Raw genomic sequence first — 11,435 nt, forward strand, 5'->3', positions numbered from 1 at the left:
GGATAATGAATGTTCCATAGCTCTAAAAACAAAATCTGATGCTTTTAAAAAATTTCGCAGATCAGGCCCCAGAAATCATTATTTTTTATATTGCAAAGCTGAAGCATTGTTCATAAGACTAACTAAATCCAAGAAGAGAAATTATTGGAAAAATTTTGTTCAAAATCTAGATCAAGAAACATCATTATCTACTTTGTGGTCAGTTGCAAGAAATTTAAGAAACTATCGACTGTTTCTACTGTTTTGGAATATTCTGAGAAATGGATAGACGAGTTTGCATCTAAAATTTGTCCTGATTGTGTTCCCAAATCCATTAAGTTTGAAAATAGAAGTCAAGATCATTTTCCTGAACTTTGTAGTCCACTTACATTAGCTGAATTTAATTTAGCATTGTCAATTACTAAAAATACTTCTCCAGAAATTGATAATATTTAATTTATTGTTTTGAAAAATTTACCTGATGATGGAAAGCTTCATTTACTTTCAATATATAATGATTCCTTATATCAAAATATAATTCCCTATGAATGGCGTTTCATCAAAGTCATCAGTATTCTTAAACCTGGTAGAGATCGATCATTAGCTGATAGTAGGAGACCCATTAGTTTGTTATCATGTTTGCGCAAAATTTTAGAAAGAATGATACTGAATCGTCTAGAATTGTGGGCAGAGAACAATAACATTTTTTCATCTTCTCAATTTCGATTTAGAAGAGGTCGTGGTACTCGTGACTGTGTTTCACTTTTGGCTTCACAAATTCAAGTTTCGTTTAATAAAAAACAGGATGTAGTTTCCACTTTTCTTGATGATTCTGGAGCCTATGATTCTGTACTTATTGAATTACTGTTCGAAAAGATGACTTATCTAAATCTTCCAAATTGAATCTCCAATTTCATTTATAATTTATTTCCTTTTAAAATTATGATTTTTTTTCATAATGGATCCTCAAAATTATCAAGATATAGTTATTTTGGACTTCCACAAGGATCTTGTTTGAGTCCATTTTTATATAACTTGTTCACCAGGGATATTGCATCAATTATTCCAAATGGTTGTTATTTGCTTCAGTTTCCCGATGATAATGTTATTTTTATTAGCGGCAAAAATAGAGAAGTCATTAGACATTTTATGCAATGTGCCTTGAATAATATTGATTCATGGGCTCATGAGAATGGATTTTATTTTCAGTTCAAAAAACTAAATATATCATATTTTCAAGAAAACATTTCAATATAACCATTGATTTGTACCTCAATGGAATTGAAATTGAACAAGTTGATGAGTATAAATATCTTGGTATATGGTTTGATTCTAAATTGACTTGGAACATTCATATCAAACAAATTCAAAAAACATGTTCGAAAAGAATTAATTTTCTTCGCACAATCACAGGTACTTGATGGGGTGCAAATCCATCTGATTTAATAACGCTTTATAAAACTACTATCCGTTCAGTTATGGAATATGGTTGCTTTACTTTTGGAAGTGCTGCACAAACATATTTTGTTAAACTTAAAAAAATACAATTTCGTTGTTTAAGAATTTGTTTGAGACTTATGATTTCAACTCATACTCAATCAACAGAAGTTCTTACTGGTGTTGCTCCACTCAAAATTCGTTTTCTAGAACTAAATTGCAAATTTTTGATTAATTGTTTCTCAACTAATCATCCAATTATCAATATTTTGAAGTCACTATTTGAAATTAACCCGACAAGCAACGTACGTACTAAGGATTGATAGTCAAAAGTCACTGGGAGAATATTTTTATCAATTTTGTACTTTAGTCATCTAAAAAACATATATCATTTTATCCGAGTAAGTAGTCAGTTTGATGAACGATTATCTGCATGAAAACGTAAACATTTGGTTTAAACGTAAAAATATCCGAACAAACACTACAAAAAAGGTATCTTTATTCGGATAAGTGGGCGTATGTACTCATCCGCTTTTATCTAATAATTCAAATATTTTCGAACAAAACGTGTTGTTCGCATGTTTAACAAATGTATTATTAGGTAAAGAATGCATAGCAATGGAAAAATACATTTCAGTCATATTGGTGCTTACGTCGACTATGCGAACATGGACATAGAAAGTTATGTTGTCTGTGATTTGGAGATCCATATGACCCCAAGTCACAGACAACATAACATTTTATGAACAGAGAGAAGATGAAAACTTTAAACAACAAACCATATTTTTTTATGCTTCTTTGAATTGGCGGACGCTTCGAAAGCTTAATTAAACGAAATTACGACCTTTTTATTCTGTCGGTATTCATAAATAAAACGACATCTACGTGCAGCGCTTATAAAAATTGACGAAACAGTAAATTTTGGATACATCAATGTCGTTGTCTGGAATTTGAAGCGACTTCGAATCAACACAGTACTACGGAAATACGTTCTCACATTATGCAAAATGCTACCACGTGGACCGTGTGATCGAAACAATCCAACCGACGATCCCTGAATGGGAACGCATGCGCAGTCATGCAATCCTACTCCCCTTCATTCCTGATTCCATTCGGACCTCGATTCCGTCCCGTTACCATGGGAAACTGGTAGTGGCCAAACAAACCCACAAACACAAATTTTCACCTTCCGGACCGTGTTTCGGATAGAACCATGAACTCCCTAATCGAGGACGATATATACGGCGGATTTTCCGGCGTTACCAATAAACTGTTCAACTACGACATCAAGGAGGACAAAGCGTTTCAAAATGCCGTGAAAACCTCCAGCTACGGCAAGAAAACTTCGACACCGAAGTTCTTCTGGGTAAGTTGGCGTCAGAAGAAAGAGATGTCGTTTTGAAATAGTTTTGTGGTTTTCTTTCCAGAATGGGGACAAACTGGGTTCGGCGGACGCTTCGGCCACAATGGCACGTCCTTCAACGGCCATTCGTGCAGTGGGATACTCTTCGCAGAGTAGCAAACTTTTTGATCCACTGAATCAGGCTGCGAAGAAGATCGTCGTGATGGAGAGCAAGAAAGAGGAAACTCCTGAACAGCGCTATAAAAACATGGAAACCAAGATCTACGCACTGCTGGAAGAATCGATCATTGCCAGTACTGGCCCCAAACCAGACATGTTGGCCGGGCTAGCGAAAGCGAAGGAAGCCTCGGCAATGGATCGAACATTGTTGCGTATGCGAGATCAAGATGGTGGAACGTATACTCACAATTTTGACCTGACGTTCTTCGTCCTGTTCAACCTGGCCAACGTGTACGCCAAGAACGAGATGTACATCGAAGCCTTGAACACATACACGTTGATGACCAAGAATAAAATGTTTCCCAATGTGAACCGTTTGAAGATCAACATGGGGAACATCTACTTTCATCTGGGTCTTTACACAAAAGCGATCAAGATGTATCGGATGGCGTTGGACCAGGTTCCCAGCAATCAGAAAGAGCTCCGGCTGAAGATCACCCATAACATTGGCATACTGTTCATTAAGATGGGCCAGTACTCGGATGCTGCGACTAGTTTTGAGTTTATCATGTCGGAGAAGGGCGATCTGAAGACCGGACTGCACTTGATTTTGTGTTACTACGCGCTCGGGGACGTAGAGAAGATCAAGCACGCCTTCCAGTTATTGCTGGACATTCAGATCGATTACTTGGAAGATGATAAGATTTTTCAAACGAATGTGAGTATTGTTAACTAATGTGTTTACTGTGACTAAAATGGATCATTTATTTTTCCAGTCCAATCCATCGTACGAGTACATCAACGAAATGATCAAGTCCGATGAGCTGCACGTCTACGAACAGAAGATACGACACCTGGCGGAGAAGAACATACTGATTTCGGCCAATCTGATTTCGACTATAATCGACGATTACTTCAACGATGGCTACAGTTGGTGCGTGGAAACTATCAAAAACTCCTACTTTTCCTCTCTGGCTGTAGATTTGGAGCTGAAGAAGGCCGTCATCTACCTGAAACAGGACGATATTCAGCAGGCGATCGAAACGTTGAAGTACTTCGAAAAGAAAGAATCCAATATTGCCATCAATGCTGCGATCAATCTCAGCTTCATTCACATTCTGGTATAATATTCTTAATTTTGAACAATGATGATAATAATTAATTACTTCCCACAATTTCAGAAAAAGGACATCGCCACGGCCGAAACCTACGCTGAAACAGCCAAAAAAATCGACAGCTACTGCCCGGCTGCATTCATCAACAGCGGAGTCTGTAACTTGCTCAAAAACGATCTGGAAACGGCAAAGCTTATGTTTTTCAACGCCCTGGACATTGACTCGACTTCGTTCGAGGCACTGTACAACATTGGATTGATCTTCAAAAAGCTTGGTGATCATAACAACTCGCTGCTCTACTTCCGCAAGATCATATCCAACCTGGGTCACGAGCAACATCCGGAGGTTCTCTACCAAATCGCGAGCCTGTACGATCTGCTGGGTGACGTTGGAACGGCCTTAGAATACCACTTGCAGCTGTTGAGCCTGGTTCAACAGGACAACAAGATCATCCAGAAGATTGGCGAACTCTACGAGACGGATGGCGAAAGACAGCAAGCCTATCACTATCACCACGAATCCTATCGCATTTTCCCCATCGAGTCCAGCGTGATCAACTGGTTGTGTTCGCACTACATCGAGCTTCAGGTGGTCGAGAAAGCAATCGGGTTCTACGAGAAGGCCGTCCTTAAGAACCCACAGGATCCCTATTATCTCCTACGGATCGCAGGCTGCTACCGCCGTATCGGCAATCAGCAAAAGTCACTGAACCTATTCAAGATGATCCACGAAATTTACCCGGAAAACGTGGACTGCTTGCGGGCGTTGATCCATCTGACCCAGACCCAGGGCAACAACGAACTGTGCGAGCGGTACATGAGTGAACTGCAGAAGTTGGAGAAACAGAAAGAAGTTCGCCAACGGATCAACACCAGTAGACCGCCAACCACGGCGAGCAGTTCGCGAATCTCCAGCGGTGAGCACAGTGCTCGATCGGGTGCGGGTGGCGGAGGATCGGACAGCTATCAACCGCCGGGTACTGCATCAGGGGGGAACAAGAGTTCCGACGTATCACCAGGTGAGACGGTTTTCTCAGATATTCTTGTAGGATGCCAAAATAACTGATTCGTTTTAGATTACAACGCAAGTGCGTACGGCTATGCGGATCCTTTGGGACCTCCCCAAGAAAGACCACGCACCGGAGTCCGCAAAAATCTTACGCTGGACGATGATTCCGATGAGGATATAAATCCGTACGATTTGTTGCCGGTTTAAGTGTTTAAGTACTGTGAGAGCCTTCGATCATTTTTAAAATAGTGGTTTTCTTCACAATGATTTACCGAGAATATACGATCAATACGATTTGTCTTTTTGTCTAAAACATCACCTTTTTAGAGTTGAAAATTTTGTCACTATCAAGAAGCTTGTAAAACATCTCCAACTTTGAATGCTTTCAAATCATGAGTTATATCTTAATCAATTGGGTTCTATTCTATGAGACGCGTGAAAATCTCTTTAAATCGGATACTTCTCAAATTTTCAGGGATTAAATAACAAGGTGAATACTTGTACATTTCTCTTAACACTGCTCATGAGATCTTGGGCGAGGCTTTGCCCATCTTTCTTACACAATTTCTCCCAGTTTTTCTTCAAAGATTCATCCGTTTTTAATGTTTTTCTGCTTTTCATCAACTTCTTCTCCATTATCGCCCATAACTTTTCGATCGGACGAAGTTATGTTGTATTTGGCGGGTTCGCCTCCTTCGGGACCACATTAACGCCGTTCGCTTCGTGCCAATCCATTACTGGCTTGGCGTAATGGCTCGAAGCGAGATCCGGCCGGAACAGCGTGGGACCACGGTGAGAGCGGAGGAAGGGCAGCAAGCGCTTCTGCAAGCATTCCTCTCGATGAATCTGGCAGTTAATAGTGCCGGTTGTAACAAACGGCATGCCGTACCGTCCGCACTTGCAGATCGCCTGCCACAACAGGTACTTCTTAGCGAATTTGTCAATCTGTCCATCTTTCTCTTCCGGAACCTCCATGCGGGAGGTACCGACAAAAAAAACTCGAGGCCGAGGATTTGTTTGGTGTCCGCCTTGATGTATGTCTCGTCGCCCATGACGAGACAGCCTGGCTTGACTAGCCACTCACGGTACAGCTGCCGCGCACGCAATTTGGCCACCGTGCTTTGCTTGTCGATCAGGTTTGGCGCCTTCCTGACCTTAAAAACACTTAGCTCAGCCCGCTGCATGGTCTGCTGGACGAATCACTTCGACGAATTGACCGTTTTGGCCACGTCTCGGGCGGAATGGTTCGGGTTATTCTTAAAGTACTGCCTTATCTTCCGCGCCTTCTCTGGGTATTCCGTTTTCGGTTTTCGTCCACTCGATAGTCTTCGTCTCCTGGAACATCTTCACAACGCGGGACACGGTGGAATGGTGGATTCCAAGCCTTTTGCCGATCCATCTGTGCGACTGACCAGGATTATCGATCACCGCGCCCAAGAGTTGCTGGCGTACAAACAAAGTGTCACATTTTTTCCGAGTCAAATTTTACCTGGTTACCAATGGTGTTCGAATGAATTTCTGGAAAAAAAAAAAAACCGAGGAGATTGTGGAGAAACTTTGAAAGAATTTCCAGAGAAATCAAGAAGGAAGTAAGAAGATATTCTCGGTAGAACTCCGTAGGAATTCCCAGCAAAAAATCTGAAAGAATTCCTAAAGGAACTACAGAGGAATTTATAGAGAAGCTCTGAAGGAGTTCCTGGGGAAACTCCGAAGCTGATCTGAATGCCCGGAGCAAATCTGAAGAAATTTCCGGAGCAAGAAACTATGGAGGAAATCCCCGGAGGAACTCTTGTAAAAAACACCCGAAATAATTTCTGAAGGAAATCCCCGGAGGAATTCCTTGTAAAAAATCTTAAGAGGACTAGAGGAATTCCTGGGAGGAATTCCTGGAGCAAATCCCCGGAAGAATTTCTGGAATAAATTTCCGGAGCAATTTCAAGAGGAATGTCTTGACGAAATCCCCGGAGGTGCTTTCTGGAGGAAATCTCCGGAGCAATTCCTGGGAAAAGCCCGGAAGAATTTCTGGACGAAATCCTCAGAGGAATTATCACAGGAATTGCTATTGGGAATCCCCTGAGCAATTCCTGGATAAAATCTCCGGAGAAATTCCTGGTGCAAAAGCCTAGAGATATTCCTGTAAATTCTCTAAAAAATCCCGAAAATAATTCCTGGAGAAAATCTGCTGAAGATTTTTTCATGAATTTCTGGATGAAATCTCAGGAGGAATTCATGAAAACCCCTGAAGAATTACTGGATAACACCTCCAGAGGAGTTCTTAGGGGAAATCCCCGGAAGAATTTTCGGAAAATATCTCAATTCCTAGAGAAAATCCCTGGAGGAAATCTCTGGAAGAATTTTTGGAGCAAATCCCCGGAGGGATTCCTGGAGGAAATCCCCAAAGGAATTCCTGAAAAAAAGCACGCGGAGGAATTCCGGAAGGAAATCCGAATAGGAATTCCTGGTGGAAATCTATGGAGGAATTCCAGGAGGAAATCAATGGAGGAATTCCAGGAGGAAATTTTGTAAGACTTCGTCGAGAAATCTTCAAATGTATTCCTATAGAAATTCGTTTTGGAATCCTTGGACGAATTTCTGCAGAAATTGCTAAGGGAATCCCCAGAGAAATGATCGGATGATCGCCTTCCTTCTCAAATCAATTTTAACTTTTGCACATTAATTTAGGAAGTGAAGGACTACTAAGTTTTCCATAGGAATAAATATTGTTTTAAAAATATCAGCAGCGATGGAATATTGCTCCTGTGTTCACTTGCCTCAAATGAGTAGAAACCAGAGACGGTGGTTGTTTCAGGGAGATAAATCTGCACTTGTAAACAAACGTATATTTTTGAAGGAATTCTAGGATTCTCCAGAATTTACATCAGAAATTCCTCCATGAATAACTATAAAATGTCTTCTAAACATTCATCCGGGGATTATTCCAAGGTTCCCCAAAAAATGTTTCCAGCAATAGGGTTCTAAAGCCCTATTCCAATGTTAGTACCAAACGCATAGGCCATAAACACATGTTTTCGGGATTTTGCCACACCACTTGGTTTAAAATTAAAACTTGGATGTATTTTGTTTTCCGCGTCCCTCCCGAAATGTCACATAGGAACAATCCCACTGTTAGGACCTGAAATTTGTCTGGAAGTTTGTCGGCGAAGTGAACGTCAAATATGATCAAAAATGTCAAGGTTGAAATTTGGACCAATTTTGCAAATTGAAGTTCAAATATAATAGAGCCGTTATTGGAGCGGGAAATTTTGCCAACTAAGTAGCGAGGACATGCTTTGTCGTGTTATTTGATAGAAACAAGCTTTTATCAAAAGTTTTAGGACCTAATACTTCCAGAGTGTCTTCCTAAAATTGCTTCATGAATGCCTTGAAGTGTTACTTTAGAAATGCTTCAAGAGATAGCTCCGGCTTTTTCTTCCTATGATTTCTTCAGAAGTCTTTCTGGAATTACTCCGCAGTTTCAGTCAGAAATTCATTCATGTGTTCTTGAAGAGATTGATCTAGTTTCTGTGATTCTTTGAGAAATTTTTCCAGAATTTACTCTTGGAATTCCTCACGAATTTCTGTTTGAGCTTCATCCAGAGATCTTAACTGTAATTTATCTAGTTATTTTCTCCAGTTTCGTCCAGAATTTACCTGTGGGATATGTCCAATTCCTTCAACAATTCCACTCAGAATTCCTCCAGGTGTTTACCTATAAAAATCGTAGAGATTCATACTAAAATTCCACCAGGGATACCTAGATTTATTTGCCAATAATATTTCAGGAGCTCCGAAGGAATTCATACAGGAATTGAGACGGAATTCCTTAAGAAATTGCCGAGGAATTTCAAGAACTACGCTGGAGGATCTCCCGGAGGAACTCTGGATTATTTCCCGGAGCAAGTCCGAAGGAATTATCAGAGACACTCTGAAGGAATTCCTACATGAATCTCTAAAAGTCCTCCTACAAAAGCTACATACTTGGTTACTAATGGTGTTCGAACGAGTTTCTGAAGGAATATCTGGAGGAATTTTAAAAGAATTCCTAGAGAATCCAAGGAGGAAATATGTAGGAATTCTAGGTAAAACTCAGTAGGAGTTCCCAGCAAAAAATCTGCAAGAATTCCTTGAGGAACTACGGAAGAATGTATAGAGAAACTCTGAAGGAGTTCCTGGAGAAACTACGAAGCTAATCTGAATGCCCGTAGCAAATCTGAAGGAATTTCCGAAGCAAAGAACTATAGAGGAAATCCCCGGAGGAACTCTGAATTTCTGAAGGAAATCCCCGGAGAAATTCCTTGTAAAAACCTTAAGAGGACTAGAGGAGTTTCTGGGAGAAATCTCCGGAAGAATTTCAGGAGGAAATTTCCGGAGCAATTTCTGGAGGAATGCTTAGACGAAATCCCGGAGGAATTTCCGCAGGAAATCCCCAGAGATGTTCCTGGAGGAAATCTCCAGAGCAATTCCTGGGAAAAGCCCGGAAGAATTTCTGGAAAAAATTCGCAGAGGTGTTTCTGGACGAAATTCTCGCAGGAATTGCTGCTGGTACTCCTCTGAGGAATTCCTGGAGAAAATCTCCGGAGAAATTCCCCAGAGTTATTCCTGTAAGAAAGGTCCGGGTAAATTCTCTAAAACAAATCCCCAAAGGAATTCCTAGAGAAAATCTAATGAGGATATTTTTAATGAATTTCTGGACGAAATCTCCAGAGGAATTCTTGGAAATCCCCTAAAAAATTCCTGAATAAAATCTTCGAAGGAGTTTTTAGGAGAAATCCCCGGAGGAATTCTTAGTACAAATCTCTGGAGGAAATCTCTGAAAGAATTTTTGGAGCGAATCCCCGGAATTCATGGAGAAAAGAAAATCCCCAAAAAAATTCCTGAAAAAAACCCGCGGAGGAGTTCCTGGAGGAAATCCAAAAAGAAATTCCTGGTAGAAATCTATAGAGGAATTCCCGGTGGAAATCTTGTAAGGTGCACCGGAGGAAATTTGGTAGAATGCCTGGAGGAACTCCCGAGGAATTGCTGGAGGACCTACGAAGAAAATCTGAAGGAATTACCTGTGTAGCTCTGAAGAACATTCCGGAGGAACTCTATCCTAGAGGAACTCCGGAGCGATTCTCAGAAGAACTCCGGAGGCGATCCTGTAGGATCTCTAAGGTAATTTCTTAAGGAACTCCGGAGGTGGAGCTCCAAAGAAACTACCGAGGAATTGCTGGAGGGATTTCGGAACAAATTATGGAAACATTTCGGAGCAATTCCCAGTGGAACTCAGAAATAACTTCCGAGGAATTGCTGGATGAACTCTGGAAAAAAGGTTGGAAGAAAGGAATTCCTGGAGGAACTCCGGTGGCATTCCAGGAGGGCTCTGAAGGAGATTCGGTACTCTAGGAGAAACTCTTGAGAGATTTCCAAAGGAACTCTGGGAAATTTCTCGGAGGAACAATGTAGGATTCCCCGAAAGAAATCTAAAGGAATTCTTGGAATAACTCAAAAAGAATAGAGAGTTTAAGACTAGGGAGGATTTCCGAGCAATTACTGGAGGAATTCCAGGAGAAACTCCGAAGGATTTGCTGGAGGAGCTGCGAAATATTTTCTAGAGAAACTCCAGAAAATTCTTGAAGGAACTATGGAGGAGACCTCAAAGGAACTCTGGAGAAATTTTTGGAGGATCTCCAAAAGAATTCCAGGAGGAACTTTGAGGAATTTCTGGAGAAACTCCGAAGGAATTCCCGGGGGAGCTCCAAAGGAATTCCCAGCAAAAAATTTGAAAGAAATTTTGGAGGAATTTGTAGAGGACTCCGAAAGAATTCCTGGAGAATTGGTCACTGGGTTGACCAATCGATAAGGCTTTCAGCTCAAACGGTTTTGGTTCCAGATCCTGTAACTCTTGAAATTAGAGGTTTGCTCGATCATCTTCACCTTAACAACTAACTCATTGACGGAGCTACCCGTTTTGCATAAAGTCTTATGCATAAAGCCGTTTGGCATAAGCATTTGTTCATGAAGGTCATTGGCGGCATGAATTTGTAATTGGCATAATGAATCGTTTGGCATTCGCCAACGCGGAATAGAAAAAAAATAGTGCTACTTATTAGAAGAGCTATGGATCAAACGATAGTAGTTTGAATCGTTCGATGAATAGCTGTTAGCATTTCATAAGCCAACTGAAAGAAGGCAAAATATGTCATGAAGAATCATGTATTTACACGATGCCAATTACTCAGTCGTTACAACTGTAATTAAAAGAGACGCTATGATCAAAAAATGTAGGAGTGAATGATAATGCGATCCATCACATGATCACTGGTGAACTCCTAGATTTACCTTCCCACTAATCAATGATCTTTAACTGCACAAATGTGAACATGAAGAGTTAT

General features: G+C 40.7%; 1 protein-coding gene across 1 annotated transcript; it reads left to right on the forward strand.

Moving 5' to 3' along the window:
* The first annotated feature begins 2,531 nt into the window (after nt 1-2,531).
* LOC5579976 (intraflagellar transport protein 88 homolog) lies at nt 2,532-5,355 on the forward strand. Its single transcript, XM_001658558.2, has 5 exons — nt 2,532-2,782; nt 2,844-3,656; nt 3,715-4,059; nt 4,120-5,071; nt 5,129-5,355. The coding sequence occupies exons 1-5, from the start codon at nt 2,630-2,632 to the stop codon at nt 5,266-5,268; spliced, it is 2,403 nt and encodes an 800-aa protein (XP_001658608.1). The 5' UTR covers nt 2,532-2,629; the 3' UTR covers nt 5,269-5,355.
* Nucleotides 5,356-11,435: the final 6,080 nt, after the last annotated feature.

The sequence above is a fragment of the Aedes aegypti genome, chromosome 2 (genome assembly GCF_002204515.2).
Source record: "Aedes aegypti strain LVP_AGWG chromosome 2, AaegL5.0 Primary Assembly, whole genome shotgun sequence".
NCBI lineage: Eukaryota > Metazoa > Arthropoda > Insecta > Diptera > Culicidae > Aedes > Aedes aegypti.